This window comes from Budorcas taxicolor, chromosome 10, assembly GCF_023091745.1.
Source record: "Budorcas taxicolor isolate Tak-1 chromosome 10, Takin1.1, whole genome shotgun sequence".
Taxonomy (NCBI): Eukaryota; Metazoa; Chordata; class Mammalia; order Artiodactyla; family Bovidae; genus Budorcas; species Budorcas taxicolor.
This window is the reverse complement of record NC_068919.1, coordinates 41,199,385-41,226,215: the sequence shown is the minus strand read 5'-3', so window position 1 is coordinate 41,226,215 and position 26,831 is coordinate 41,199,385. Positions and strand designations below refer to the sequence as shown.

At 39.7% G+C, this 26,831-nt stretch overlaps 3 protein-coding genes and 1 non-coding gene across 4 annotated transcripts in view; 2 read left to right on the top strand and 2 right to left on the bottom strand.

The window, feature by feature from the left end:
- The window catches only part of NEMF (nuclear export mediator factor), a 53,848-nt gene extending 51,088 nt beyond the window's left edge, over positions 1–2,760 (top strand). Inside the window, exons 29-33 of the mRNA XM_052646805.1 lie at positions 844–876; positions 1,705–1,805; positions 1,899–1,942; positions 2,025–2,104; positions 2,376–2,760. Coding sequence (XP_052502765.1) covers positions 844–876; positions 1,705–1,805; positions 1,899–1,942; positions 2,025–2,104; positions 2,376–2,453 — 336 coding nt within the window. The 3' untranslated portion in view covers positions 2,454–2,760. The remainder of the gene's footprint in view (positions 1–843; positions 877–1,704; positions 1,806–1,898; positions 1,943–2,024; positions 2,105–2,375) is intronic.
- Positions 2,761–3,572: 812 nt separating this feature from the next.
- Positions 3,573–18,555, bottom strand: KLHDC2 (kelch domain containing 2). The gene is made up of 13 exons (XM_052646449.1): positions 18,104–18,555; positions 15,524–15,603; positions 13,749–13,866; positions 8,020–8,135; positions 7,634–7,715; positions 7,391–7,474; positions 6,782–6,862; positions 6,646–6,704; positions 6,135–6,244; positions 5,665–5,737; positions 4,276–4,363; positions 4,135–4,187; positions 3,573–3,903 (listed from the first exon to the last, which is right to left on the bottom strand). The coding sequence occupies exons 1-13, from the start codon at positions 18,254–18,256 to the stop codon at positions 3,780–3,782; spliced, it is 1,221 nt and encodes a 406-aa protein (XP_052502409.1). The 5' UTR covers positions 18,257–18,555; the 3' UTR covers positions 3,573–3,779.
- LOC128054905 (small nucleolar RNA SNORA11) lies at positions 8,876–9,003 on the top strand. Its single transcript, XR_008200052.1, has one exon. It is a non-coding gene; the product is annotated as a small nucleolar RNA SNORA11 (small nucleolar RNA).
- Positions 18,556–22,939: 4,384 nt separating the features above from the next.
- Positions 22,940–26,831, bottom strand: part of KLHDC1 (kelch domain containing 1) — a 37,751-nt gene continuing 33,859 nt past the window's right edge. Inside the window, exons 12-13 of the mRNA XM_052647157.1 lie at positions 25,568–25,620; positions 22,940–23,186 (exon numbers count right to left, since the gene is read on the bottom strand). Coding sequence (XP_052503117.1) covers positions 23,000–23,186; positions 25,568–25,620 — 240 coding nt within the window. The 3' untranslated portion in view covers positions 22,940–22,999. The remainder of the gene's footprint in view (positions 23,187–25,567; positions 25,621–26,831) is intronic.

The window sequence follows — 26,831 nt, the reverse complement described above, 5'->3', positions numbered from 1 at the left end:
TACTGTATTACATGATGTCAAATGTGACTACAGTGTGAAATGTTAACATTTTTCTAGTTAAGATAGTTGCCTCGTTGTTCTATCAGCTGAGTACGAACGTCTGGCCTTAATGTATATCTTCTTGCATGAATATATACAGCCTTTTGAAACTCTGAACAAAGGATTTATTGTTTTATAAATTGGTAAAAAAAATTTTTGTTTCACCTTTATATTTTTATTCATGGCAGTTAAACTTTGGTTGCATTGTGTGCTCCACTCAGCGCAGGTAGTGCTTACAGGGATCCTAAATGTATTACTGTTTTCGTGGTTCCCTGAACAGTGTTGTTTAGTAATATTAAAACTCACTTTGTCTTCAGATTTTTATATTACTCTGTAAACCTTACACTCAAATATTTGTAACTGTTAAAATATTCATAATCATCAATGGGCTTCCCTGGCAGCTGAGATGGTAAAGAATCTGCCTGCAGTGCAAGGAGACCTAGGTTCAATCCCTGTGTGGGGAAGATCCCCTGGAGAAGGAATGGCAAGCCCTCTCCAGTATTCTTGTCTGGAGAATCCCATGGACAGAGGAGCCTGGTGAGCTGTACAGTCCATGGGGTCGCAAAGGGTCGGACCCAACTGAGTGACTAACAGTTTCATTAGCATATATTCTGTGGAAGTCTTTTTTTTAACTTTAGGGCACAACCTTTTTCTCTTTGAATGGCATCGCTTTCTCATATATTAGACACATGTATTAACTTAGTCTGTCTTATATTTATCAGTTTTTCTCTTCATAGATTTCAGTGGTATAGAGTTTCAATTTAAGTTACAACTGACTTTTAAATTTTTATATATTTGAAACAGGAAGAACAAGATCTAGACCAGCAGGGAAATGAGGTATGATTTTGTGTTGGGGTTCATACTACAACACTGACTGCAATCCAGGTCCCACAATATCTGGCATACAACTTCTAGCTAAAACTTAAAAAGGCTAAAAAAAAAAAAAAAAAAAAAAGATTGCAAGCTCTGGAGTAACATGTTCTTGGGTTTGAATCCTAACTCTTACATATAACTACAACCTTGGAAACATTTTTCTTTGTGCCTTAGTTTCCTCATCTGAAAAATAGGGATATAATTGCCTCTACTGGGAGAATTGTGTGAGAACTAAGATAGTATACATAAAGCATTTAGAAAAGTTCATGGCATATAGTAAGCACTGACTGTACCAAGTGTTTTGTCCTAAATCTAAATTTACTCATGTTGTTAGATAAATACAGGCAATCTTCTAGGCAGCCCACAGAATGGGAACTTTAAGAAGCCCTAGAATTTCTCCTTAAGAACAGGCATGAGAGATGACTGTCCTAATCCAGTTTCCTGACTTTGACATCTTTAACATTTGGGGATGGATAATTCTTTTTGGGGGGAGTTGTCCCATCCTTGGCATCTACCCAATAATAGATGTCAATAATATTGTTTCTGCCCCCAATGGTGATTCAGTTATGACAACCAAAAATGCCTCCCGTTTTCTCCCTTTCTCTTAAATATATCTAAGTGTCATTTTGAAAATCGTCATTAAGCTCTGCTTTATATATAGCCCCAAAGGGTGAAAGATTATATATCTATCTATCAGAAAATGATAAAATGTATTGATTGTTTTATTAGAATTTTCCTACTTTAGGGTTGGTATAAATAGCTTTTGTAATTGTTTTTGTTTTCCCTTTTTAGGAAAATCTGTTTGACTCTTTGACAGGGCAGCCACATTCTGAAGATGTACTACTGTTTGCCATTCCAATATGTGCCCCATATACCACCATGACAAACTACAAGTAAGTCATGAGTTGACTCAAACAGCTGCCACAACATTGACTTATGAATCATTCTGTAATCTGTTTAGTAACACATGCAATTCCTTTTTAAAGATACAAAGTGAAACTTACTCCTGGAGTTCAGAAAAAGGGAAAAGGTATTTAAAATCTTTTTGTGAATTATGATTTTAAACATTTCTTGACTGAACAGAAGTAGATTCTTCTATTTTCTGCTTACAGCTGCGAAAACAGCCTTGAATAGTTTCATGCATTCCAAAGAAGCAACAGCAAGAGAAAAAGACTTATTCCGCAGTGTAAAGGTAAAGTATTCCTGTAGAAACCTCTAGAGATCGGTGGTACAGTTAAATGTGAGCAGTTATAATTTTTTTTGGTTTTGCATAGCAGATGGAAGCTGCAGCTATTATTCTGGTAGAAATTGCTGTCTTACTAGAAGCCATATAAAATAAGTAAAATAATTTCAGATGAATATTTTAGAAATGCCATTCTTTTGGCAGCAGAGGACATATAAAGATCATAAAAATGTGATTCTGAAAATATTCAGCTTTTTTTTTGTTTGTTTGTTTTTTTAAGGACACGGATTTATCAAGAAACATTCCTGGCAAAGTGAAAGTGTCTGCACCCAATCTTCTGAATGTAAAGAGAAAATAGCTGAAATGAAATTCTTAAATATTTGAGAAGAGTCCGTTTTAGAGTCTTTTGGAAGTTCAGAGATGAAACCATCATGTAACAAGACTTCCGCATTTAAAAGTGAACTAGCGTTGCCTTGCTGTATTCGCCAAAATGACTTGGCTTTTTTCCAGTTTTATAGAGCGGAAACACTATGATAGGATTTCCTAAAATATTTGTGGACAGCAAATGCTACTTGTAAACAACTGCAATTATTCTACATTTTCTTGAAATTTGGAAGGTTAATAGTAAGTATTCATTTCATGTTATAAAGAAATGGAGTAGTGAAGTGGCTCAACTGGTGAGACTATTGACTTGGTAGTCTACTGTACATAACATCTAATATATCTATTACAGGCCAGTCACAAGTTTTGTTTTTCCTGCTGGGGGTTGGAGTGGTTATACATTTAAGTCTTGAGGAAGCAGACTACTTCTGCCTTTACGCATATTAGACCAGATTTTAAATACAAATCATTCCCATGACTTGGCTTAAGATAACACCTAGAAGAAATTGGTGTTAATAACTTCCACACATTTATATGATACCTTTACTTTTCATCTTTTTTCTTGTAATCTCATTCAGCTCTGTGCCTTTTTATTTTCCACCTCTAGTAATTATCAGTAGCATGTTACAGAGTATCTTAACCTGTAATATTATAAGTGCACTTTCAGGTTTACCACTAAAGACTCCTGACCCAGCTTTTTTCTTCTGTCTCCTAACAATGGAGAATATAAAGTCATACATTATTTCCATTCTTTATGAGCTGTAAAAGCTGTTAACTTTCAAACAATTGAACAGGCTGCCTAGAGTCAACATGAGCAACTCCACTTGCCCCGGGCCTTACACCAAAGCACTGGGGTCGAGGACTGGACAGCTGTTGGTCCTTCCAAGGTTTCTTTAACCAGCTTAGTCCTATCAACAACCACTTTATGTAGCCTAGTGTTTTAAATTCAACATAACAGACTACTCAAGAAACAGCTAAAATATTAATGTCTTTAAAAAGTAACTTCACCATTTTGATACTGGTAGGAATAATTAATACAACATTTCTACAGACATAGACCCTGATGTTACCAAATAGGAAATAATCATTCCTTTGGGTAAAAAGCCCAAGTATTAACTTCTGCTGTTAAATACATTTATTGTAAACTTTAGACACAAAAATAGGTTCTCTAGGCCATTCACATGCACATTAAAACTAAAAAGCTGCAAACTACAACAGTGTATATAATTATACAAATGATTTCACTCTGATGTTTACAGAATTGCTGTCCATGCAAGTGATCAGAGGCATTGTCTATGAAGCCTTAAGATCCAGAAGTGTTGTTACTACCAAACCTCTGATTAACACTGTGAAGTAAATGTTTTGGAAGGCAGTTCCATGAGTTGGCTAACATTTCTTTAAAGCAGATGACAGCTTCTAAACTTAGCCTGAAAGTGGACAAAGAAAAATAATTTCACTTTACTGTTTAGAAGTATATTCACTTGAAAAACTACCAAAAATGAAAAAGCACTTTAAAGATTTTCATGGGAACTGGATAGTTTTATCAGTGAAAGTTTATTATTGCCCTTAAATTATCCATAAACCTATTTTTTCAAAAACACTAACTAAAGTGTTTAAGAAGCAATTTTAAATAAGTACCAAGTAAAAAAGTTACTTACCTTACAAGAGATTTTGGTTGAACTGAAAATATAAGTATTTCATTACTGTGTGCCTGAAAAATAGACAAGGATACATTAAAGTACTTCACAAAGTTTCAGCAATAATATGAAGTGTCCTTTAATAAAGGGTGGTGTACTTACAGCTCTGTGATGGACAAGAAGGTTATTGGCACACCCTCCAAACACAATTACTTCTCCTTCATCACTGGCACAAGCTGTATGCCATAATCTACATTTAAAACAAGAACTTGTTTGAAGTCACCCCAAACACCAAATTGATAATTTATACTAGAGAATAGAGATGATGAAATAAAGACTAAAGGTCTTTAGCGCAGACCAAAACATAAAGTTGAGACACAGTTATCTCAAGGAAAAGTACAAAACGCTAGAAAAATCAATGTCTTTTATTTGGATATCATTCTTCTCTGGTCCATTCCTAATTTATGCAATGAGGAGTCTGAACTGAACAATCTGTTCTCTAGGTTTTTATGAGCAATAAAAGTTTTTGGGAGATGAATGGTATAAGCGCTCTCCTTTTCATAGGCAGGGTCAGTTGTCCTTACACAAAACATCTGAGGAATGTTTTACTCTGCCTGAGTAAACAAAGCATCTTCAGGCCTCACTCTCTGGAAAGAGTATTTGTGCCAAAAGGCATCTTAGTGGCATGACTGTACTACTTAGGTTAGAGGCGTGGATAAAAATGCAAGCTGCTGCTGCTGCCAAGTGGCTTCAGTTGTGTCTGACTCTCTGCGACCTCACAGACAGCAGCCCAACAGGCTCCCCGGTCCCTGGGATTCTCCAGGCAAGAATACTGGAGTGGGTTGCCATTTCCTTCTTCAGTGCATGAAAGTGAAAAGTGAAAGTGAAGTCGCTCAGTGTGTCCGACTCTTAGCGACCCCATGGACTGCAGCCCACCAGGCTCCTGTGTCCATGGGATTTTCCAGGCAAGAGTACTGGAGTGGGTTGCCATTGCCTTCTCCAAAATGCAAGCTAACAGTATACAAATGTGCTTTGAAAAACAATTCTGACTACATCATTTCCTTTTAGCAGTCTGTAACAATTCTGAGATAAGAAAAGTAGCAGTGTTCTAACAGGCTCTTTTTGGACAATTCAACTTCCTAATATTTGTTATACAGCATAACTGTAAATTTGATTGAAAGTTTTTGATTCCCTCACCCTCAAACATTCTTTAGGGTTTTGAATTCTCTTCTAGAAGAGAACTAGAATTTGCTTTTTCAAATAACAAATCTAGAAACAGTTCTACTCTGGTAAAGAGCTTTAGTATAAATTTTAATGATGTAAGTATTGTAATGAAGCAAAAAGCAAAATCCAGCCCTGTTTTTCATGCATAGATGATGAAAAAGCACTAATACTAAGAACATTGGTTTTCTTTCAAATTAAACCTTAGTGAGTGCTAGGGTTTTTATGAGGAAGTGAATGCAGCCAACTGAATTTTCTCATTCAGTACCAGTCTTATATATCTCCAAGGACCTCACTCAACATCAGAACTACCTTTTAAATAGTTCATACCTTGGTTTTTCAGTATGGGGATGATTAAACTGTATCCATTCATTTTTACTGATGCAGTATGTCCAGGCATCACCTGATTAAAGCAAAGAAAAAAGCATGAAGTATGTTGTTCTGTCAATGTGACACTGATATTTCAAGAGTGCAGCTTTACTAAAAACATTAATAAATCAGATTTTGAGTAGATACAGAAAGTATATTTCCTTTTTTCCCCTGCAGTTAGGCATGTAAGCCCTTTTCATGTTACAGCCATTTAGCAGGGCAGAAAGCTCTAGGTAATTTTTCCTTTTTTTTTTTACTGGACAGATAGATGTGTCATATGAAAACAACTGTATGTATATTATAGGATCAAAATTAATACCAAACCTTCTAACCATCCCTATAGCCCTCTGATACACCTAAAATACTGAGTTTTTCCAGCTATTTATATATTACTTATGAATGACATATAGTAACTTTTTAAAAGTACTTACTTAGTGGCTGTTTATCAGTGGTAAATCCTCCAAAGAGAAAGAGATGATCTGAAGAAACTGGTGTGAGTGAGTGCCAAGATCGGCCAACTGGGCATATGCCTTGTGGAATTCTGAAAATGATAGCTAAGTTACAATATCTGCATTTAAAAGCCACTACTGTATTTAAAGCAGAGAAATACTAAAGTTTTCTTTAAAATTTTATTTGGAATTTTGAAGAGACTTTAAAAAAGGCTTCTTGATATGAACTACATGCTCTTCAATGAACTATTTCCTTGGAAGGAAGGTCAACTATGGATCTTTTCAACAAACACTAAGCACATGTTATGTGCTAGACATACAGTTATGGGAACTGAAAATTTAAAGATTCTTTAAGGTGATCATGTTTACTTAAAATTCATTGTTACAGAAAAAGAAAGCAGGTACATTATGTACTAGTAATAGAGAGTAAGGGGGAAATCCATTGGAATTTTTTGGAAAAACTTTCCTAAATAATTATCTAAAGGATACCTACAGTTCATTCCACTCCCATGTATCCAGATTAAGATAGTGAAGGTCATTCATTCTAGCATCCTAAAAAAGGATAAATTAACTAGTTATCATTCTGAGTAACTGAAAAGCACATCTTTGAAACTATTTTATATACTCACTCGGTATCTCCCTCCAAACACAAAGCCTTTGTTTCCAACAGTTGCACAGGCATGGGCAGCACGAGGTGAAGGTGGTTTACCCTAGTTAAGTCGTAAAAACAATTTGATGAATAAGTGAACGTTTTATAAATACCAGAAAGAAGTCTTTTCTGGAAGTGGGATAGAATGTGCAGAATACTTGAGCTCTTAAGCTGAAGTGCAAACTTGTAGTAAACAGCAGTACTGAAGGCTGACTACCAAAACTGGGAGCTTTTGAGAAACATTACTGAATGGGCTAGTTAACAGAATGCTTACTTGCTTTTCTTTTAAAATGAAAGCTAGCACATTATATGACACTGTGTCAGAGGAAGATGACATCTAACATTTGAGTAATTTAAATCCCAATCCAGCAATAGGTCATTTATTTAATTACAAACTATACCACTTTTAACAGCTATTAGATGATAGATACTGGGCTAGTCTATACATTCATTAACTTTTTAGTTTTAGACTTCTTAGAGAATAATGAACTGTCAATTTTATACCACTTGCCAACTGCCCTTCTCGTTGAAGGGCAGTTGGCAACTGCTCTTGCTTTAATAATTAATTCATTATTCTTCAGTAACTCACAGTAGTTATAGGCTGGCTCCAGATAAATGTTTCAGTGTCTAAAATATGTACATGATCATTCCATCCTCTCGGATGACTTGAATTCTACAGAAAATAAGAATCTGAGTTAGTTTTTACAAATAATGTTTGTAAAACAACCTTTGGTTTATTAACAGGGCAAAATGAACAAAGTTAATAGCAAACGAAGTATATTATTTCAACAGACTAAGTAGGCCACATATGCGAATATGAAACTTCATTTACCCAGAAAGATGTTTCATCAAATTCAAAAGTTCCCAATACTTTGTCTTCAGGTAAATATCCATACCCTCCAAAAAATATTAACCTGTTTGATAAAAAACCAAGACATTAAAAATTCAAACATGCACAGGATACAATAGATTTTTTTTGTTTTGTAATATTCCATGAGCTGAGGAGGCACACTTGAGTATATAAAAATACTTATTCAAATAATAATGGCTAATACGGCTAACGATGATGTCTTAGGTGCTTTGCCGTCCGTTAATTTACTTAATCTTCATGGGCCTTCAGAGGCATGCTACATGATTACAATGGTTATTAGCAAAGGATACGTGAACGGCAAAGTACTTTCCACATAAAAACCCAAACCTTTAGTGCTGGTCACTCACTTGTTTTTATATACCCAGACACCGAGTTTGTCCTTTGATGATGGAGGAACTCCTTGGCAGTCAATTCTTTCCCAGTGTAATACTCGGTCCGTAGACCTTGAATCCAGCATGTAGAACTGCCAGAAGCAATGTTAGATTTTGTTACATGAAGGAAATTCAACCTTGGCATTTAATGTTACTGCATTTATGCTAATAAGAATGTCGTCTAATTCAGTACTACTAAAAGTATAATTGCAAACTGGCTGCCAGTCTGCAGAATGCTACCTAGGGAAGAAATTTCTGCCAGAATGTAAATTACCTAAGTCACTGTGCACCTTGTTTGTGTTCAGCCTATTTTTTTTCCCCATACCACTTTTTGGCTGAAGGACTAGAAAGTGTGTTAATTTGCTACATTCTTTGCCTGAGATAGGCACTTTAAATTGTACTGATCTAATTGATGTATTGTGGGATGGTATTACAAAAAAAAAAAAAAACAAACTTAGCAATTCATCTTCAAATTCAATTTAACAAACATGTCTTAAGTGCCCACTTAACTCTAGGAGCTAAGGATAAATCTTAAAAGATTAAATATTCATTTGTCTTTCAGAGGGTTCACATCCAGGTACTTACATTTAAATAGTCAATAAGTTAACTTCTTTTTTTCTTTTTCTCAACTGTACCGATTTAACCATTTCTCTGATCACTCCCCTTTATTAAAGTCATTACTAGTCTTTTCCCCAAGTTTCCTCATGTTGTGTCAAAGTTCATTTTCTCCCCCTTGACCCTGAAAAATACATGGCTCAACAACAGCCTACAGCAGTGCCTTACAAAACCTTTTAGGCACAAAACCCTTTCTTCCAACAAAATCTTAAGCAAACGCCTAAATATAAAAATAAGAACCTGAAGAAATGGCTTCTCTGTTTACAACATACGCAACAGAAATCTGAGTTCACTGTGACAAGGGGCAAAACTTGTGGCCTTCCTATGAAGAAATAGAAAACACAGGCTCCCCTGCACCTCCATGTGCTGCTGGGCAGGACCAGTGTGACAGGGCTCAACATGGAAAGAAAAGCTACAGCATTTAGTGGGGAAGTTTGCCACTTAGAGCATGTCAGGTCCATGCATGGGTGAGCCATGAGTGGTGTTATAAAGGCTTTTCTTTGGATGGTAAAGAAAAGAAAAATAGATTCCAACTATATGCCGTCTGGAAAAGGCAAAACTATGGAGACAGTAAAAAGATTGATAGGAGTTTAGGGGGAGAGAGGAGATGTATACACGAAGTACAGAAGTTTTTATGATCAGTGAAAGACTGTGTGACATTATAATAATGGATATATGTCATACTTTTGTCCAAACCCAAACAGCATGCAACATTATTCACTTAATTAAAGTGAACTGTGATTTAGCTTAGGGTGAGCTGTGAATAAATAAATAAGTGGAGCTAAGTTATGACCAACCTAGATAGCATATTCAAAACCAGAGACATTACTTTGCCAACAAAGGTCTGTCTAGTCAAGGCTATGGTTTTTCCTATGGTCATGTATGAATGTGAGAGTTGGACTGTGAAGAAAGCTGAGCATCGAAGAATTGATGCTTTTGAACTGTGGTGTTGGAGAAGACTCTTGAGAGTCCCTTGGACTGCAAGGAAATCCAACCAGTCCATTCTGAAGGAGATCAGTCCTGGGTGTTCTTTGAAAGGAATGATGCTAAAGCTGAAACTCCAGTACTTTGGCCACCTCATACGAAGAGCTAACTCATTGGAAAAGACTCTGATGCTGGGAGGGATTGGGGGCAGGAGGAGAAGGGGACAACAGAGGATGAGATGGCTGGATGGCATCACCTACTCGATGGACATGAGTTTGGGTGAACTCTGGGAGTTGGTGATGGACAGGGAGGCCTGGTGTGCTGCGATTCATGGGGTCGCAAAGTGTTGGACACGACTGAGCGACTGAACTGACTGACTGACAGTTGTTAAAAGGAAGGAGGAAAAGGGTGGTGTGGAACCTGCCTAACCCCATATACTTCTCTCACAGGTGTCCTAAAGCATCACCCCCAGAATCCCTAGAGTTCCTAGGAGCAGTTTGAAATCTGAAACCAGTTCAGCCCACATGCTCCGTCTATACCAAATCACTTGGCATTTCCATAAACCAGACATATCTGCGTGTAACTCTGCATCTTGGTACCTGTATATCTTGCATAATACTCCTTCCAACTGTACTGTGTGATTCCACTCACGCATCACCTCTTGGGTTAACACTTTTTGTTTTCTATTCCTCTGTCCTACCAAACACAGTGGTATGAAAGTCAAGAAACACCTGGAGTAACAGGCAAATTTGGCCTTGGAGTACAGAATGAAGCAAGGCAAAGGCCAACAGTTTTGCCGAGAGAACGCACTGCTAAGTCGCTTCAGTCATGTCTGACTCTGTGTGACCCCACTGACGGCAGTCCACCAGGCTGCCCCATCCCTGGGATTCTTCAGGCAAGAACACTGGAGTGGGTTGCCATTTCATTCTCCAGTGCATGAAAATGAAAAGTCAAAGTGAAGTCCCTCAGTTGTGTCCGACTCTTAGCGACCCCATGGACTGCAGCTCACCAGGCCCTCCGTCCATGGGATTTTCCAGGCAAGAGTACTGGAGTAAGGTGCCATCACTGGTAATAGCAAATACCCTCTTCCAACAATACAACAGACGGCTACACATAGACATCACCAGATGGTCAACACCGAAATCAGATTGATTATATCCTTTGCAACCAAAGATGGAGAAGCTCTGTACAGTCAGCAACAACAAGTCTGTGGCTCAGATCATGAACTCCTTATTGCCAAATTCAGACTTAAATTGAAGAAAGTAGGGAAAACCACAAGACCGTTCAGGTATGACCAAAATCAAATCCTTTACGATTATACAGTGGAAGTGACAAATAGATTCAAGGGATTAGATCTGATAGAGTGCCTGAAGAACTATGGACGGAGGTTCATGACACTGTACAGGAGTCAGTGATCAAGACAATCCCCAAGAAAAAGAAATGCAAAAAGGCAAACTGATTGTCTAAGGAGGCTTTACAAATAGCTGTAAAAAGAACAGAAGCGAAGGCAAAGGAGAAAAGGAAAGATACATCCATTTGAATGGAGAGTTCCAAAGATTAGCAAGGAGAGATAAAAAAGCCTTCCTCAGTGATCAGTGCAAAGAAACAGAGGAAAATAATAGAATGGGAAAGACTAGAGATCTCTTCAAGAAAATTAGAGATACCAAAGGAACATTTCATGCAAAGATGGGCTGGATAAAGGACACAAATGGTATGTGTGAAATAACAGTGAAAGTGAAGTTGCTCAGTCGTGCCCGACTCTTTGCGACCCCGTGGACTGTAGCCTACCAGGCTCCTCTCTGCATGGGATTCTCCAGGCAAGAATACCGGAGTGGGTTGCTATTTCCTTCTCCAGGAGATCTTCCCCACCCAGAGATCAAACCCAGATCCTCCTGCATTGCAGGCAGACGCTTTAACCTCTGACCCACTGGGGAAGCATGGACCTAACAGAAGCAGAAGATATTAAGAAGAGGTGGCAAGAATACACAGAAGAACTGTACAAGAAGGATCTTCGCGACCCAGATAATCACGATGGTGTGATCACTTACCTAGAACCAGACATCCTGGAATGTGAAGTCAGGTGGGCCTTAGGAAGCATCACTTTCAACCAAGCTAGTGGAGGTGATGGAATTCCAGTTGAGCTATTTCAAATCCTAAAAGGTGATAGTGTGAAAGTGCTGCACTCAATATGCCAGCACATTTGGAAAACTCAGCAATGGCCACAGGACTGGAAAAGGTCAGTTTTCATTCCAGTCCCAAAGAATGCTCAAACTACTGCACAATTGTACTCATCTCACACGCTAGAAAAGTAATGCTCAAAATTCTCCAAGCCAGGCTTCAACAGTACGTGAACCGTGAACTTCCAGATGTTCAAGGTGGATTTAGAAAAGGCAGAGGAACCAGAGGTCAAACTGTCAACATCTGCTAGATTATCGAAAAAACAAGAAGTTCCAGAAAAACATCTACTTTTGTATTATTGACTATGCCAAAGCCTTTGACTGTGTGGATCACAACTATGGAAAATTATGAAAGAGACGGGAATACCAGACCACCTGACCTGCCTCTTGAGAAATTTGTATGCAGGTCAGGAAGCAAGTTAGAACTGGACATGGAACAACAGACTGGTTCCACATCAGGAAAGGAGTGCCTCAAGCCTGTATATTGCCACCCCATATTTAACTTATATGCAGAGTACTTCATGAGAAACGCTGGGCTGGATGAAGCACAAGCTAGAATGAAGATTGCTGGGAGAAATATCAATAACCTCAGATATGAAGATGACACCACCCTTATGGAAGAAAGCGAAGTAGAACTAAAAAGCCTCTTGATGAAAGTGAAAGAGGAGAGTAAAAAAGTTGGCTTAAAACTCAGCATTCAGAAAATTAAGATCATGGCATCTGGTCCCACCACGTCATGGGAAATAGATGGGAAAACAGTGGAAACAGTGGCTGACTTTATCTTTTTGGGCTCCAAAATCACTGCAGATGGTGATTGCAGCCATGAAATTAAAAGATGCTTACTCCTTGGAAGGAAAGTTATGACCAACCTAGACAGCATATTCAAAAGCAGACATTACTTTGCCAACAAAGGTCCGTCTAGTCAAAGCTAGTAGTACGGTTTTTCCAGTGGTCATGTATGGTTGTGAGAGTTGGATTATAAAGAAAGCTGAGCTCCAAAGACTTGATGCTTTTTAACTGTGGTGTTGGAGAAGACTCTTGAGAGTCCCTTGGATTGCAAGATCCAACCAGTCCATCCTAAAGGAGACCAGTCCTGAATATTCATTGGAAGGACCAATGCTGAAGCTAAAACTCTTAAGCCTTTGGCCACCTGATGCGAAGAACCAACTCACTGGAAAAGACCCTGATGCTGGGAAAGACTGAAGGCAGGAGAAGGGGTCGACAGAGGATGAGATGGCTGGATGGTATCACCGACACAATGGACATGAGTTTGGGTAAACTTTGGGAGTTGGTGATGGACAGGGAGGGCTGGCATGCTGCAGTCCACAGGGTCTCAAAGAGTTGGACATGACTGCAAATGAACGGAATGTATATTACATGCACCTTTCTGACTGCATCTGTCTCGTACAGGCCTGAGAAAAACATGCCTTATCCCTATTTGGGCAAAACATAGACAAAGTCTGAACAATAGTATCTTATGATAGCGTGTTATAGGAATGTTAGTATATGAAATTTTGTCAGTGTTAATTTCTCCTTACAGCTTTTTGAGTTGTGGCCTGTTAAATTTTACTGTGTATGTTAGTTGCTCAATTGTGTGCAACTCACTGTAATTCCATGGACTGTAGCCCGCCAGGCTCCTGTCCATGGAATTCTCCAGGCAAGAATACTGCAGTGAATAGCCATTCCTTTCTCCAGGGGAATCTTCCCAACCCAGGGATTGAACCCAAGTCTCGTGCATTGCAGGCAGATTCTTTACCATCTGAGCCACCAATACCCTGCCCCGCCCCCCAAACTGCATCTTGTTTTTAGTTTACTAATATTCATCTAATACTACAGCATTTTATTAATAAGATAATAAGTAGCTGCAAAGAACATACCACAATCAAGTACACGTTTTTGAACTTGAGCAGGAATAAACTGGGCTAACTTTAGAAATAAGTGGTCTGAAAAAGAACAAAGTTACCTGAAACCATTCTTACACACACTAACCTTATTTGTATTGCCTCTTGAATGGTGTCCTCCAAACAAGTACAGCACCCTGTCCACACACACGGCACAGCTTCCTGACATAGAAGGAGGAACATCACCCTCAGTGTTAATTTTTTTCCTGAGAGGGAAAAAACTGAATGTAAATAAATTTCCCCAAGAAGAAGAAATGCAACAATGTATCCATTCTTCTAATTCTATCCCCACAATAAAAGGAAAAAATAAGGGGTGAGTAGCTCTGCTGAGGTCTCTTCTAGCTCTGAAATTAATTAGAATTAACTTGTCCCTTTCGCCCACTCCACAGGCTGTGCCAGCAGGCACTAGCGTGACAGCATGGGAGGCTCTGAAAGCCCACATGTCATGTATCACTCTAGGAGCAAACTATCTCAACGTTTATATCTCTAACTGAATTGTTTGCTTTTTCTAGTTACTTGACCATAAATGATGGTTTTGTTTTTTGAGTGGGCCAAGAACCCAAAGGAAGAAAACTTCAATATCTCAGTCCTGACAGATTAATAAGTGTTTTTTGATTCAGTCACCTTTAGCCATTCAAATTAGTCTGATTCCGACCTTATGTAATACTATAGACACTCAGGTAGTGTCTACTATAGGCCAGCCACTCCTCTGAGTGCTCTTTACTTGTTTTAACTCTAAGTCTAAAAGTGAATCTGAATCAAAAAGTTAATTCTAAGATTCAGAATATTAATATGACATTCAAGGGCTTCTGCTCCTAATATCACTTCATCTATGTTAAGCTTTATGTTTGTTTGTTTCTGGCTGTGCTGGGGGACATGCAGGAACTTAGTTCCTCGACCTGGAACTGAACCTGTGCCCCCTGCAGTGGAAGCGTGGAGTCTTAACCACTGGACCACTAGGGAATTTCCAATTTTTAAGTTTTGATAGACATTATTTTGTAAAAATTCTTTATGGGATTGAATTTTTTTTAATTAAAAGTTTCCCCATTAAAGGAATATAATTATAAATGTCCAGTTCTCTAGAAAGAGCACTGAACAGCCAGATTAACACTAGCTATATGCAAAGTAATCCTAGTTTATTTTTAGTTGAACTCTTAAATCAAGTGGAACTAGTATTCTATTTCTGAGATCTCAAATCTGCTAAAATATATAACAGACTAAGTTTTCAAAAAGCAAACCATGGGGAAAACTACTTTCTAAATCCTCAAACACAGCCAACCCAGCATTTTGAGAATTCATTAATACTGCTAAGAACATACTCGAGTATTACTGGTATGAAACTGGCAAAAAGTCCTTTCGGAATAACCCATTTGCATGGATGGCAAATTTAATTTTTTTTTTAAGGCAAAACATGCTACCTCAGAGAAATCTGCATAGAAATTTTACTATTAGAGCTCATTAAAATAGAATACTACCTTTATTTCTAGCAAATATAGTCTACAAATTCTTCTCTCATTCAAAATACGTAACAAGATATAACATTGAATGTATATATGGAACTTTTATTGTATTTCCATTCCAGGATCTGAAGCCTCTACCTCTTTAATATTGCTATACTTGACACAGTTCTGAATAGAAATTTCTTCAAAGGCCATAAAAGCATCTAGTAACTACTGAAGAAATACCAAAGTATTTAAGCTTAGCAGCTAAGCTAAACTAGTAGAACATGGTTTTCAAAATATACAGCTAGGTTAGCATCTTTAGTTAAAGTGTTTTTATTCAGTAGTACGGGTTTTACGGAGTGTGTTTTTGTTTGCAACCTTATTTAGATGTTCTAGTCCCCCTCTTAATATCCACAGTTACCATCTTCCAGTCTCCATGTTGTAGATCCAGAGTTCTTCTCTAGGCAGATAAAAGTCATATAATCCTCTGACTTGATTACTCTAAAACAACAACAAAAAGTTGCAAATACAAAAAATAACTTGTATTCTAAAGAGGCACTATTGTATATTTTTTCACATCTATTTCATTTGAGATACTGAGAGTTACAAGAAATTAAACAGGTTTTAACAGTTCTATCACATGTACAGTTCTCTCTACCCCATGCCTCATACTCAAAGTAATGCTTAATATAGACAGGCCTCAATTCAAATTATTGATACAGCAGTTGCAACGATGCACGAAATTAAGAGATCTCCAGGTAATCTCTAAGGCCACTGTATCCTGAACACTCCATACACCAAATCTGAGTTACATGACCTCATGGGAGATTATCTGTGTTATGTTGGCAGGCTAAAGAAAGTTCTACCTTGAAAGCACCTGATCCACACTAACAGGTCAGACGTTCTTCCCTTTTAGCCATTCATTCTCTACCAAGAAGCACAGAGGGCAGAACTGCAAATATTAAGTCATTGTACAAAATCTTAAGTTCCTTGTTCTGCTCCATTTCCCTTCAGATAGAGCTTACTATATGCCAGAACTAGTAAAGTGCTATCCATGGAGTGCTATATTTAATCCTCACAACAACAGTAAGAAATAGCTGGTATAGGTTTCTCATAAAAGTTGCCCAAGGCTATTCAGCAAGGAATGGTGGAACCAGGATTCCAGCCTCCTCTCCCTGAATTTGCAACTTCAACCACTTTGCCTGACCTCTCCAGACTTTGAACCACCCTGGCCACTTTCTGAACAATGTTGACATACAGTAAACAGTTGCAGTTCACTAAGAATGGGTGTCAGAGTCATAAGCTTGAAAAACACACAGAACAGAACATCTGGGCATGTAGACATTTCTCTTTCCACTCTACCACTTATGAAACAAAAAGGCTGGCAGCAAGATAGCAGGTTGACCCAGACTACATCAGTCTGGCAGGAGGAAGAAAAATGACTTTTGTGTACGAAGCTAAGGTTTATTGAAATCAAAAGAATCTCCCAAGGGGCTCTGGTGTGTGGTACTCTTACGGCTGTAGCCAGAATGTGGACGAAGGCCTGTTTGAGAACTACAAACTTACTTCACTAGTCACGCTTCTCCACCCCGCCTCAGCCCTGGGCATCCAGGCCCTCCACAACTCACCTTCAGAATCTTACACCCACACAACCCTTCTCCCCTCTCCCCTCACCTTCCCTCTTCCTACTGAAGATTAACAGTTTTACTTTTCTCCAAGGCAATTATTTACATTTTAATAAAAGTCACCAGGTACCAGCCACCTTGCTCCTACCAAACACCCTCTTCTGAACACTTACTCATTGGAGGCTGGGGAAAACATTTCAGATTAACTAGGATTAGGAGAAAGGAACCAAAGGAAGTAATCAAGACCGCTTTTTCCCAGCTATCTTTTTCAGAGTCATCTCAAAAAATGGTCACATCAACTGTAGCATAAGCTAAAATCTGTTACCAGAATCACCTAGTGCTTCCAAGTCATGGAAGGCACTGGCGTACAGGACTAGATTTCTAGCAAATTGGAGCATGGGCAGATCATTTTTTTTTTAAAGGGACTAAAAATATTTTTGGTAAGAACAGATCCGAACCACTCCAGCAAATGAAATAAGACGATTCTAGAATGTGGAGTGTTATTAAGAAGCTCTAAAAGCAAAAGGGCAAGATAACTAGTGAGAAGGTTTAAATAGGAGGCACTTGGGCAGGATTTCCAGACAGAGGAAAAGAGAAGAAACACAACTACATGTAACTACATTAGTTACAACTGGTAACTAATCATACTGGTTCACGACTAAGGGTCAAAGGGATGCATTCTGTAGTTAAAAGCTGTTACTGTGGATCTTTTTTTTCAGTTATTGATACAAATTTTCCATTAATTTTCTTTATAGGAGTTTCATGTGAAAAATCTCAACCCTTTCTCAGCTGAAACCAAAAGGAAAATAGCCCCGAAACATTCGAATAACACTAGGATGGCAGGTGCACAGGTGTAGCTGGGACTCCTGAACCGGCAGGAAGGTTCAGCAAGCCAATTCTTGGGGAATTCCGATGCATTTTCCCTACGCGGCTGTCTCCCCGTAAGTGGGCCACGGCATCAGCGGGCACCGGACCCCGGCTCTATGCCCGATAACAAGTAAAGAGTGACCTCACACACCGTCACTTCCTACACAACAACTCTTTAAATAAAAACGTTTCGCGGTCTCGCACCGCACGCCGCGCCCTCGGCAAGTAAAGCTCGGACATCTAACAGCGCGCTGGGCAAGCGCGGGCAGGGAGCGGGGAGCAGGCTTTGTAAGCAGAAGGCGGGCGTGACAACAGACCAGGAGCCCTGGGACGGGTGGGGAGACCCGTGGGAAGGTTCCCACACTCGCAAGAGAACGAACCAACCGGCGGAGTCGCGGCGCGGGGGCGCTCAAGGCGCCCGGGGCGGCCACGCTGGCCCTCCCGCCCGGCCCGCCGCCCCCGACCGGTAACTGCCGGCCGACGCCCGCGCGACCCGGCCGCCCACTGACCTTGTAACCGCCCCAGACGAACATGTGGCGCCCGTCACTGACGGCTACGTGGCCGCTGCGCTCGGCGGGGCAGGCGAGCTCCGCGGATTCGTAGCCTTCGTAGGCCGGCCCTGGGAGCTCGTCCTCCCGCAGGTCCTCGTAGCCATCGGCCATCTTGAGGCTGCACTTTGGTTCACCAGGAATCTCCGCACCCGCGGAGGAGAAAAAGACAAAGGAAAAGAGACGCGCGGCGGCGGCGAAAGGCTCGGCGTTACGGCCGCGCCCCGCCGCCCGGGGCTTTTGTCCTCCCGGCCAGTCTCTGCGAGGACGGCCTCTCGCCGCTTGAGTAGGGGTTGCGGGCTGGGAGCGGCGAGGGCGCAGGGACGCGAGCAGGGCGGGCAAGGGTCCGCCTCGGGCTGATACCAGCTTGCAGCCCGTCAGCCCCGCCTCCAGCTCGCTTCTCGCCGCGGAGGGCCCTTGTTTACGCCGCGCTGGGAGCCGCCCGTTCCGCTGACGCCGCTCGCCGGGATCCGGAAGCGCGGCTGGCGCTGAGCGCCCCCAGCGCCGGGTCCTCCCGCCGCCTGCGCCTACCGGGCCCGGGCCCAGAAGCTAAAGGCACTTCCAAGCACCTCCGAGCCTCCCTTCATTACGAGGACATGCTGAATTAGCCAGACACTTCCAAAAAAGAAGGTCTTGTTTGACCGAAGGATGTTCACAGCCCGGAAAGGGCTAGCAAATTGCTCAGGTAGTAAGTTTCAGGGTCTCCAGAGTCGGTGCCCTGTCTTTCCCAGGACAGTGGATGGTGGTGGCACCTTTACCCTCACGCGTGGTCCCAGGTGGCCCCCAGCCGCAATTGCTGGGCGGCTTTCGGGCGGAGGCGCCGCTGTGTGCGCCAGGCAGCTCCGGGACTGCGTGCCACCCCGATGTGCCTGCAGAGTGGTTCATAACGTCTCTTCTCGATAAGCTCTTTTGGTCCAGCAGAAATTTTAATTCAGTGGTGCATCCTCCACCCAGTTTGGAAAACTGTGCTTAAAAAGTGTTTCAGAAATCTTCACCTCCCAGGCCTTCAGGAAGGAAAGTGAATCTTGTTCACACAGACACTATTTTAGCTTACATTTTATATGACACTTTTCAATTAGATCAAGAGAAAATTAAGAATTATTGTGATCTAAATTTGATTCCTCACTTGTAAAACATTGAGACAATGGAATATTGTTCAGTACTGGGAAATGAGCCATTTTTTTCAAGCCATGAGAAAACATGGAGGAAACTTAAGTGCACATTGTATGTGAGTTGCTCAGTCGTGTCGACTCTTTGCAACCCCACGGACCGTAGCCCGCCAGGCTCCTCTGTCCATGGGATTTTTCAGGCAAGAATACTGGAGTGGGTTGCCATTTCCTTCTCCAGAGGATCTTCCGACTCAGATTGAACGCGGATCTCCCACATTGCAGGCAGATTCTTTACCATCTGAGCTACCAGGGAAGCCCAAATGCATATTACTAATGAAATAAACCCATCTTAAAAGGGTACATACTGTGTAATTCTCACTATAACATGAAAGAGGCAAAACTATGAAAACAGTAAGATATCTACGGCTGCCAGGGCTTAGTGGGGAGGGAGGAATAAATCGGCAGAACACAGAGGATTTTTAGAGCAGTGCTTAGTTTCTATGTTACTATAAAGGCAGATACATGTTACTACACATTTGTCTAAGCCTATAACACATACACCACCAAGAATGAACCCTAAGGTAAACTGTGGACTTCAGGTTTGTATTAGCTCAGGCAACCATAACAAAGTACCACAGACTGGATGGCTTAAACAACATTTATTTCTCACAGTTCTAGAAGCTAGGAAGTCTAAGATCAAGGTACAGACGGACTTGGTACTTAGTGAGGGTCCTCTTCCTGCCTTGCAGTGGGCTGCCTTCTCATAGGGAAGGGATATAGAAGGAGAGCTCTGGTCTCTTACACTAATCCATCACCCGTCTCCACCCTCATGACCTCATCTTAACCTAATTACCTCCCAAATACCCTACATCCAAAAACCATCACACTGGGGATTAGGGTTTCAATATATGGATTTTGTGGGGATATAAACATTCAGTCCATTACATGGGTGATTTAGAAAATGTTCTTGCTGTACCCACATGCTGGACCACATGGTAACTTCATCAAGCTGGAAAGTCCAATAGAATCACAATATTAATACAATGGAAAAACGGGCACCCCAAAATGGGAATTCTTAAAACTGTTTCTTTTCCTTTGAAGTGTTCTGAAATCAAATTTTTACTTTTTCAAACAGTATGTACTACCAAGAAAATTATTCTACTTTAGTGAGTTTATATTATTTCTCTCTCACACATACATACATGTAAATAATGTATTTGTGAAAACGTCACTTTGTTTCTGGGTTGGCAGTATGAAGTTCTAAATATTTTTAAGCTTCTATCAAGAGGCTAATAATTTTTAAAGGTGTTTTTGCAAAGATACTACTTGGAAAAGATACTACTAATTTTGATATGCCATTTACTGTATCATTCTAAAAACGATAATACCTCAAAAGGATCCTTCCTGACAACTGGAAGAATATTCTGATACACATAATAAAGATGGCCAGAAATTCTTTTTCCTTGAGAATCAGACCAGAAACCTATTTTGTGAACCACCTGGAAAAAGAAAAAAGTCAACCCTCTAGACCATCTTTCAAACAGAGAACCCATTAGGGAGGATTTAAAGTTATGAGGCAGATGTTGCCTTGGGCTCCTAAGCACAGCACAGGTCAGCTACAGCAAAGTTGACAGTAAAGCGTAAGAGGTAAGAATGAGGAATGAATACTGCTTGACTAGGGATTTTCAAAACTGGTTTTGCCAGCTCCCAGAATTTCTACATCTCTTAGTAGCAGGGGGAAGATCCCCTGGAGAAGGAAAATGGCAACCCACTCCAGTACTCTTGCCTGGAGAATCCCATGGAGGGAGAAGCCTGGTAGGCTACAGTCCATGGGGTTGCAAAGAGTTGGATACGACTGAGCGACTTCACTTCACTTAGTAGCAGGGAAGCTCTGCTTTAAGGCAAGTTTTGGAAATTGAAGATCAGATTAGAATTCCCTACGACTCCTACCATGGGGCTACCTTAGAACATAACTTTTTGAAGTAGTATAGCATAATCAGTCAAATAAGAAGAGCACCAGTTTTGTGTGCCAAAGATAATATATAGATTTTCATTCTCTTAAAGCCTTAGTCAAGTGTGTGTGTTTTGAGGGGCTAATCTAACTTTTAATGTTTAGGTAAACCATTTATAAACAGAAGTGCTTTTCGAAGAGGCTAGAGAAGGTATTGAAATAATTCAGAAGCCATTTAAAAAGAGGTTATCCCACTCAGTGTCATCTATCACTATCTAATAGATTTAGATAGTTTTTCCTTATAGACTGCTGATACTAAAGTTCATAGTAATAAAATTACTTCTAAGACCTGTATTACCTGTGAGACTCACTTTCTAAATCTGTTATTCAGCCTGAAAATAGTAAGCAGAGATGAAAACTTATGCTGAAGTATTGTTTGCACAATTAATTCTAATGACTGGTTCACACTAACAAAACTAGGAAAATAGTAATTCTATAGTTAGTATAATAAATAAAATGCAAACACAAAATATTTCAATACATAAATAGAAGTTTTACACGTCCAAAATACAGTACATATATATATATAAAATATATCTCTAAAATTTAAGAAGATCTACAAACTACTGTAATTTTCATTATAAATTACACATATACTTCAATATAGAAATACATTTAACATTTTAAATTGCAGAACCAACTTGCATGGTAGTATGGTAGAGAGTAATTTTATATATCGAGTTTTCAGTAATTCCTTGTTATAATTCAATGGACGGATATGACTGTGACATATGAAGAACTTCTTAATTATGGCAAAAGTACTATTTAAGGACTACAAAGATAAATATTCACATTCCATTTCTTTATAGGGAGTTAATACTGAAAGCAAATGAGAAGATAACATATTTTTAATATCCTGGGTCTTGAGCACCAACTCTGTAAAATGGTATGGGCCAAAATGAATTTCTAGAAAGATAAATTACTAGGTTATCATCCCATTTCATAATTCACTTAAGGTTACTTTTTATAAGTATGCCCCGAAGACAAAATGTATTTTAATGTGTATCAAAAGTTAATAACTATACTGCCTCTCAATATGTCAAACCCTGTATGATAAATCTCCACTGTAACACTTTCAAACATTGTCTTTATATATACAGAGAAAAATGGGACAATCTAACAACTTAGAGGTAACAGAAAGACAATTGAAGACATTCATTTCCCTACTCAAATAAAGATGACCAAGAATACTTTACTAGATAAATGCTAAAAGGAGTTCAATATTTAATCCCATACCAATGCTTGCCTATTTTCTTGTTTTGGCCAGCTACATTAGTTATTTAAGGAGAAGTTCTTTAAATAACTGAATTATTTAATGGGAAACTTTAGGTGACTTTAAAGTGACTTGAGAAAAATCTATTCTTTCTGAAAGCTGACATGAGGTGTTTTTATATATCTATTTGTCTTTATGTTGGAGAATCCCTAAGTCCTTGGGGGTAATTTCTTATTCTTCTCAAATTTGTATAATCTTTTCTGTAAAGAGGACACAGTGAGTTAAAGTCTCTGACAATTGTACTTACTTTCAGAAAGTAGATTTTTTTCTGCAACTTACAATTAAATTAATTTACAAATATAAATATAAATTAATCTGCCATTAACGTCTTCTTCCCATATATCTCATGCCATACAATCACTTTAACATAGAATTTATGTTTCATCTTCTAAATAAAGCCTCCAATTTGGGGAGTAAATATACAGTCTGATTAAAATGTTTAAACATATAACATATATAACAACTTAATTGCTACTGATCCACTGATATTTATTTTCTGTTTCTTCTTTTTGGGCTCTTTGTTCTTCCCGGTGATTAGCTGCAGTCCAAAATGTTATTTTTTTGAGTACTTGTTGGAGAAGTTTAGGAGGTAATAAAGATATCTGACTTTCTAAAATTATAGCATTTTTACCAATGCAGTCAAGGCATGACCTGTAAGCCAAACATAACAGAATTATTACTTTTTGAACCTGAACTTATAAAATATTTATAGGCAAGTATTGTAAAAATAAAATTATAAAAATCTCACAGGATTATGTACTCGCTTTGTACTGTTTGGAACGTGACACGATATATGTTCTTTCCAGAGCACCACAGTACTTGTGCATTTTTATAGCACAGTGCCTATGTCTGACCAAAATCCAGTTACAACTTACCATGCATACTGTTATTTAAGTAAAAAAGATTCAGACTTAATTTCGAAGCAAGTTAGTCTGAAGCAGACTCCTTTTCACATATTCTTCCAACCCAATAACCATTTACTCTTCTCTGAGAACTCTCTTCTTCTCCATCACCCTGAGATGCAACACTTTGCATCCATTTCATCCGCTGTAACCCGACCCTCCCTGCAGCCTGCACCCACCTCCAGAATTGATTTCACTGGCCTGACTAACAGCCAAGCTGAGTCCCAACCTCAAAGGCAGGCACATCCAGTGTCCTCTTCCCCATCACTGCTTATCTCCCCTTCCAAAGCTTTCCTTTGTGCTTTTTGGAACACCAGTTGTATCCACAAACACTCCTGCTTTCTCTGACTTTCTGTCCCTGTTTTAAGTGAAATCTAAGGAAACTGCCTTCTGCGCAGCCTTCTTGAGAAAAGGGAACAAATTCCCCCTCATCCCCATTTTCACACGGGAGTGGATACTAGTATGCATTCTCCGTACTCCTCCCTCCTGCTTCCAGGCTGCGATCATTTCACCCTCCAGTGCTGCCATCTGTTAACCTCCTGCTCACTCCCCCCCATTACTGAGGACTTTGGCCCTGGGCTCATCACAGTCTTGTCCCTAGACCGATTTTACCATCTGTGGAAACCCCTTTTTACTCTTATGACTTCACTCTGGACAGCTCACCTCTGAAATCTTAAACTTCTCTCCTCCTCTTGGACCACAACCTTATATTCTCTTAACTTTTATACCCCTTTCCTCCTTTGACTCTTTCCGGATCTCCAAATAATAACACCCGTTCAGTTGTAACTTTCTTACCTAACCAGCGTGTCCATATTCATTTCACGGTTTACCCATGCGCAGTTTCCTGTCCGGATGCACTTCATTCTTCATTCTCTTGCCGCTGTCCCTCTGTTTATACCAGCCTGTCTAAACTCAGCCAGCCATCTCCTTCCTGCACTTACAACCTGGCTGCTTCATGCTGGAGAAAACCACGTTTCTGTGGATGTAGCATACAGATTCTGTTCCATCTCAGCTGAGCCCTCCTGAGTGCTCAGCAGGACAATGTTGTATTGATACATCCCTCCTCAGCATCTGCTTGCAGTCTCCTCAGCAGCTGTGGAACATCTTCACCACTCTTAAATTCATAGCCTCACCTCTCCTCCTCCTCCTCAGACAACCGCGCTGTCAACCAAAACCTCCTCAGTGCCCTGCCCCAACCAACAAAGTCACCTATTTTTATAGCTGTATTTCCTCCTTTCCCCATTATTTTAAAAGTACTCTTCCTCCAGTCAAGGGATAATTCTATTACCTGTTTGCTAAAATCAATCTCCTCAAGAGCCTGCTCCATTCATTTTCCCTTCATTTTTTGTGTTTCCAATAGCTGACTCGCTGATGGCTTCTTCCATAAGCATGGAAACAAATACCCTCACTCCTCTGGTTGTGGTGCTCACCCCCGAAGTTATCCTGGCTTCCCCCGTGCGGTACCAACGACGTCTTAGTACCGCCACACTCCAAGGCACCTGCCGACCCAGGTGCTCCGTGGCCTGCTCACAGTGAGCAGACGCGGCACCTGCAGTGCTCTCCCCGCTCAGTTTTGGTGCTCCTACCTCCCGCTTCATCTTTAACTCTGCTCACTCTCTTGCGCCTCCTTGTTCTATTCCTCAAATGTTATGAGTTCTTAATGCTCAGTTGTTGGCCCCCTGCTTACTCTCAAAACTCTTCCTGGGCAGAGCTGACCCACAAAGTCACACCACTAACTAAACAACAACTTTGGGGTTAAAAGAGAAATTCTATATACTAAATGAGATGCACATATGTGTGTCTGATATTAGACACACTCTGATTTCAGAAAAGTTAAAATATGAAAAGGTCGGGCCTAGAATCAAGGAAATACACTATGTTTAACACTCCTACATGAACTAAATTCAATTTTAGAAACAAAATTGTGACTACACGGTATATTTTAATTTTTAGAAATTATACTGGTGTATGGTTCATCATTACAAATTTGGTTATACTCTTAGGCAGCTGTAAAGTTAAATTCAAGTGATAAACTACTTGAAAAATATTGTAACACTTCCCAAAAAGGAAGAAGAAAGAAATTATCATATATTAATAACATATATATTTTAAAATAATGAATTTTCTTACCTGAGTAATGAATAAGGCTGTGTCTGAAAGATCAATAAATCATTACAATGACCCTAATCAACATAAAAAAGGAGTTATCAAGACTTTTAATAAAAATAACAATAACACTAATAACTGAGTATTTTTATTTTATAAATGTAGAAGAAATTATGTAAAGCAGCAAATAAATCTCTAGTCACACACACACAAATATATACATACCTGCTAGCTATACAAACTTTGGGTATATGGTTACCATTTTTTCAGTGACCCAACTTTTAACTAAGCACAGCCTATATAACTGCAAATGTTTTTTCTTAGAACAGTGGTTTCAAAATGAGAAGGGTAGTGGTTTTCAAGTTTTTTGTCTTTTAAGCAGAACTTTTTCTTCCAAATGACTCATTTTAAAATCTCTTTATTCTGTCTCCCTTTTCCAGGTGATAGATTCCCTGGGAATTCCTAATTTGAAAATCACAGATTCGGATGATTTTTTGGATAATGACTCTCTCATCTAAAAGTTAATGGGGAAGAGTCAGCAAACATTTTTCTTATCCTTTCAAATAGGTCTTTAGAATTTCACAATTTATGATCATGATTTTAATCAGAATTCATATGTTAATGATAAAGTTTGTATCCTAAATAGAGATTTCTAGTGCCAAGAAAACAAAGACAAACCACAAAATTTGCTTTTTAAATAAAGATAAAGTTGTGGTTTTAATCTTTTATTAAAGCACTGAGTTCTTAGCCAAAGAAAGTTCTAAAACTTTCACTATACCTAACATTTGATTTGGAGGCCCCAGAACCTTACAGTAAACCAAATTCCCAGGAGAAAAGCCACCTTATTTCAGGGCTTGCCACTCTGTAGGAGCAACTCTGGAGAAAACAATGCCTAAAGAGGTGAGAGGGCACTGGGGCTCTTGGGGGCGGGCTCTGGCTCAAGTGTAGCCCATCCCTGCCAGTTTGCAGTGTCAGCCACTCCCCAGTGCCTGATGCAAACCAGAGCAAGCAATCCTGAGCTCCTGGTCCATCATGTACAGACTGTGCCCATCTCTCTGAATTTCCCAGGGTGCTAGGAGGGAAAGAAAAATACTTTCCAAAGTGAAAAGTGAAAGTCATGTCCGACTCTTTCCGACCCCATGGACTACACAGTCCATGGAATTCTCCAGGCCAGAATACTTGGGTGGGTAGCCTTTCCCTTCTCCAGGGGATCTTCCCAACCCAGGGATCGAACCGAAGTCTCTCACATTGCAGCAGATTCTTTACCAGATGAGCCACACAAGCTACA

Coding starts and splice junctions, on each gene's coding strand:
- KLHDC2 (XM_052646449.1), bottom strand. CDS start 18,256: ATGGCCGATGGCTACGAGGACCTGCGGGAGGACGAGCTCCCAGGGCCG. Junction 13,867..15,523: donor AACATGGAGACTGGAAGATG/GTAACTGTGGAT, acceptor TTTCCCTCTCAG/GAAAAAAATTAACACTGAGG. Junction 7,475..7,633: donor TTGATGAAACATCTTTCTGG/GTAAATGAAGTT, acceptor TATTTTCTGTAG/AATTCAAGTCATCCGAGAGG.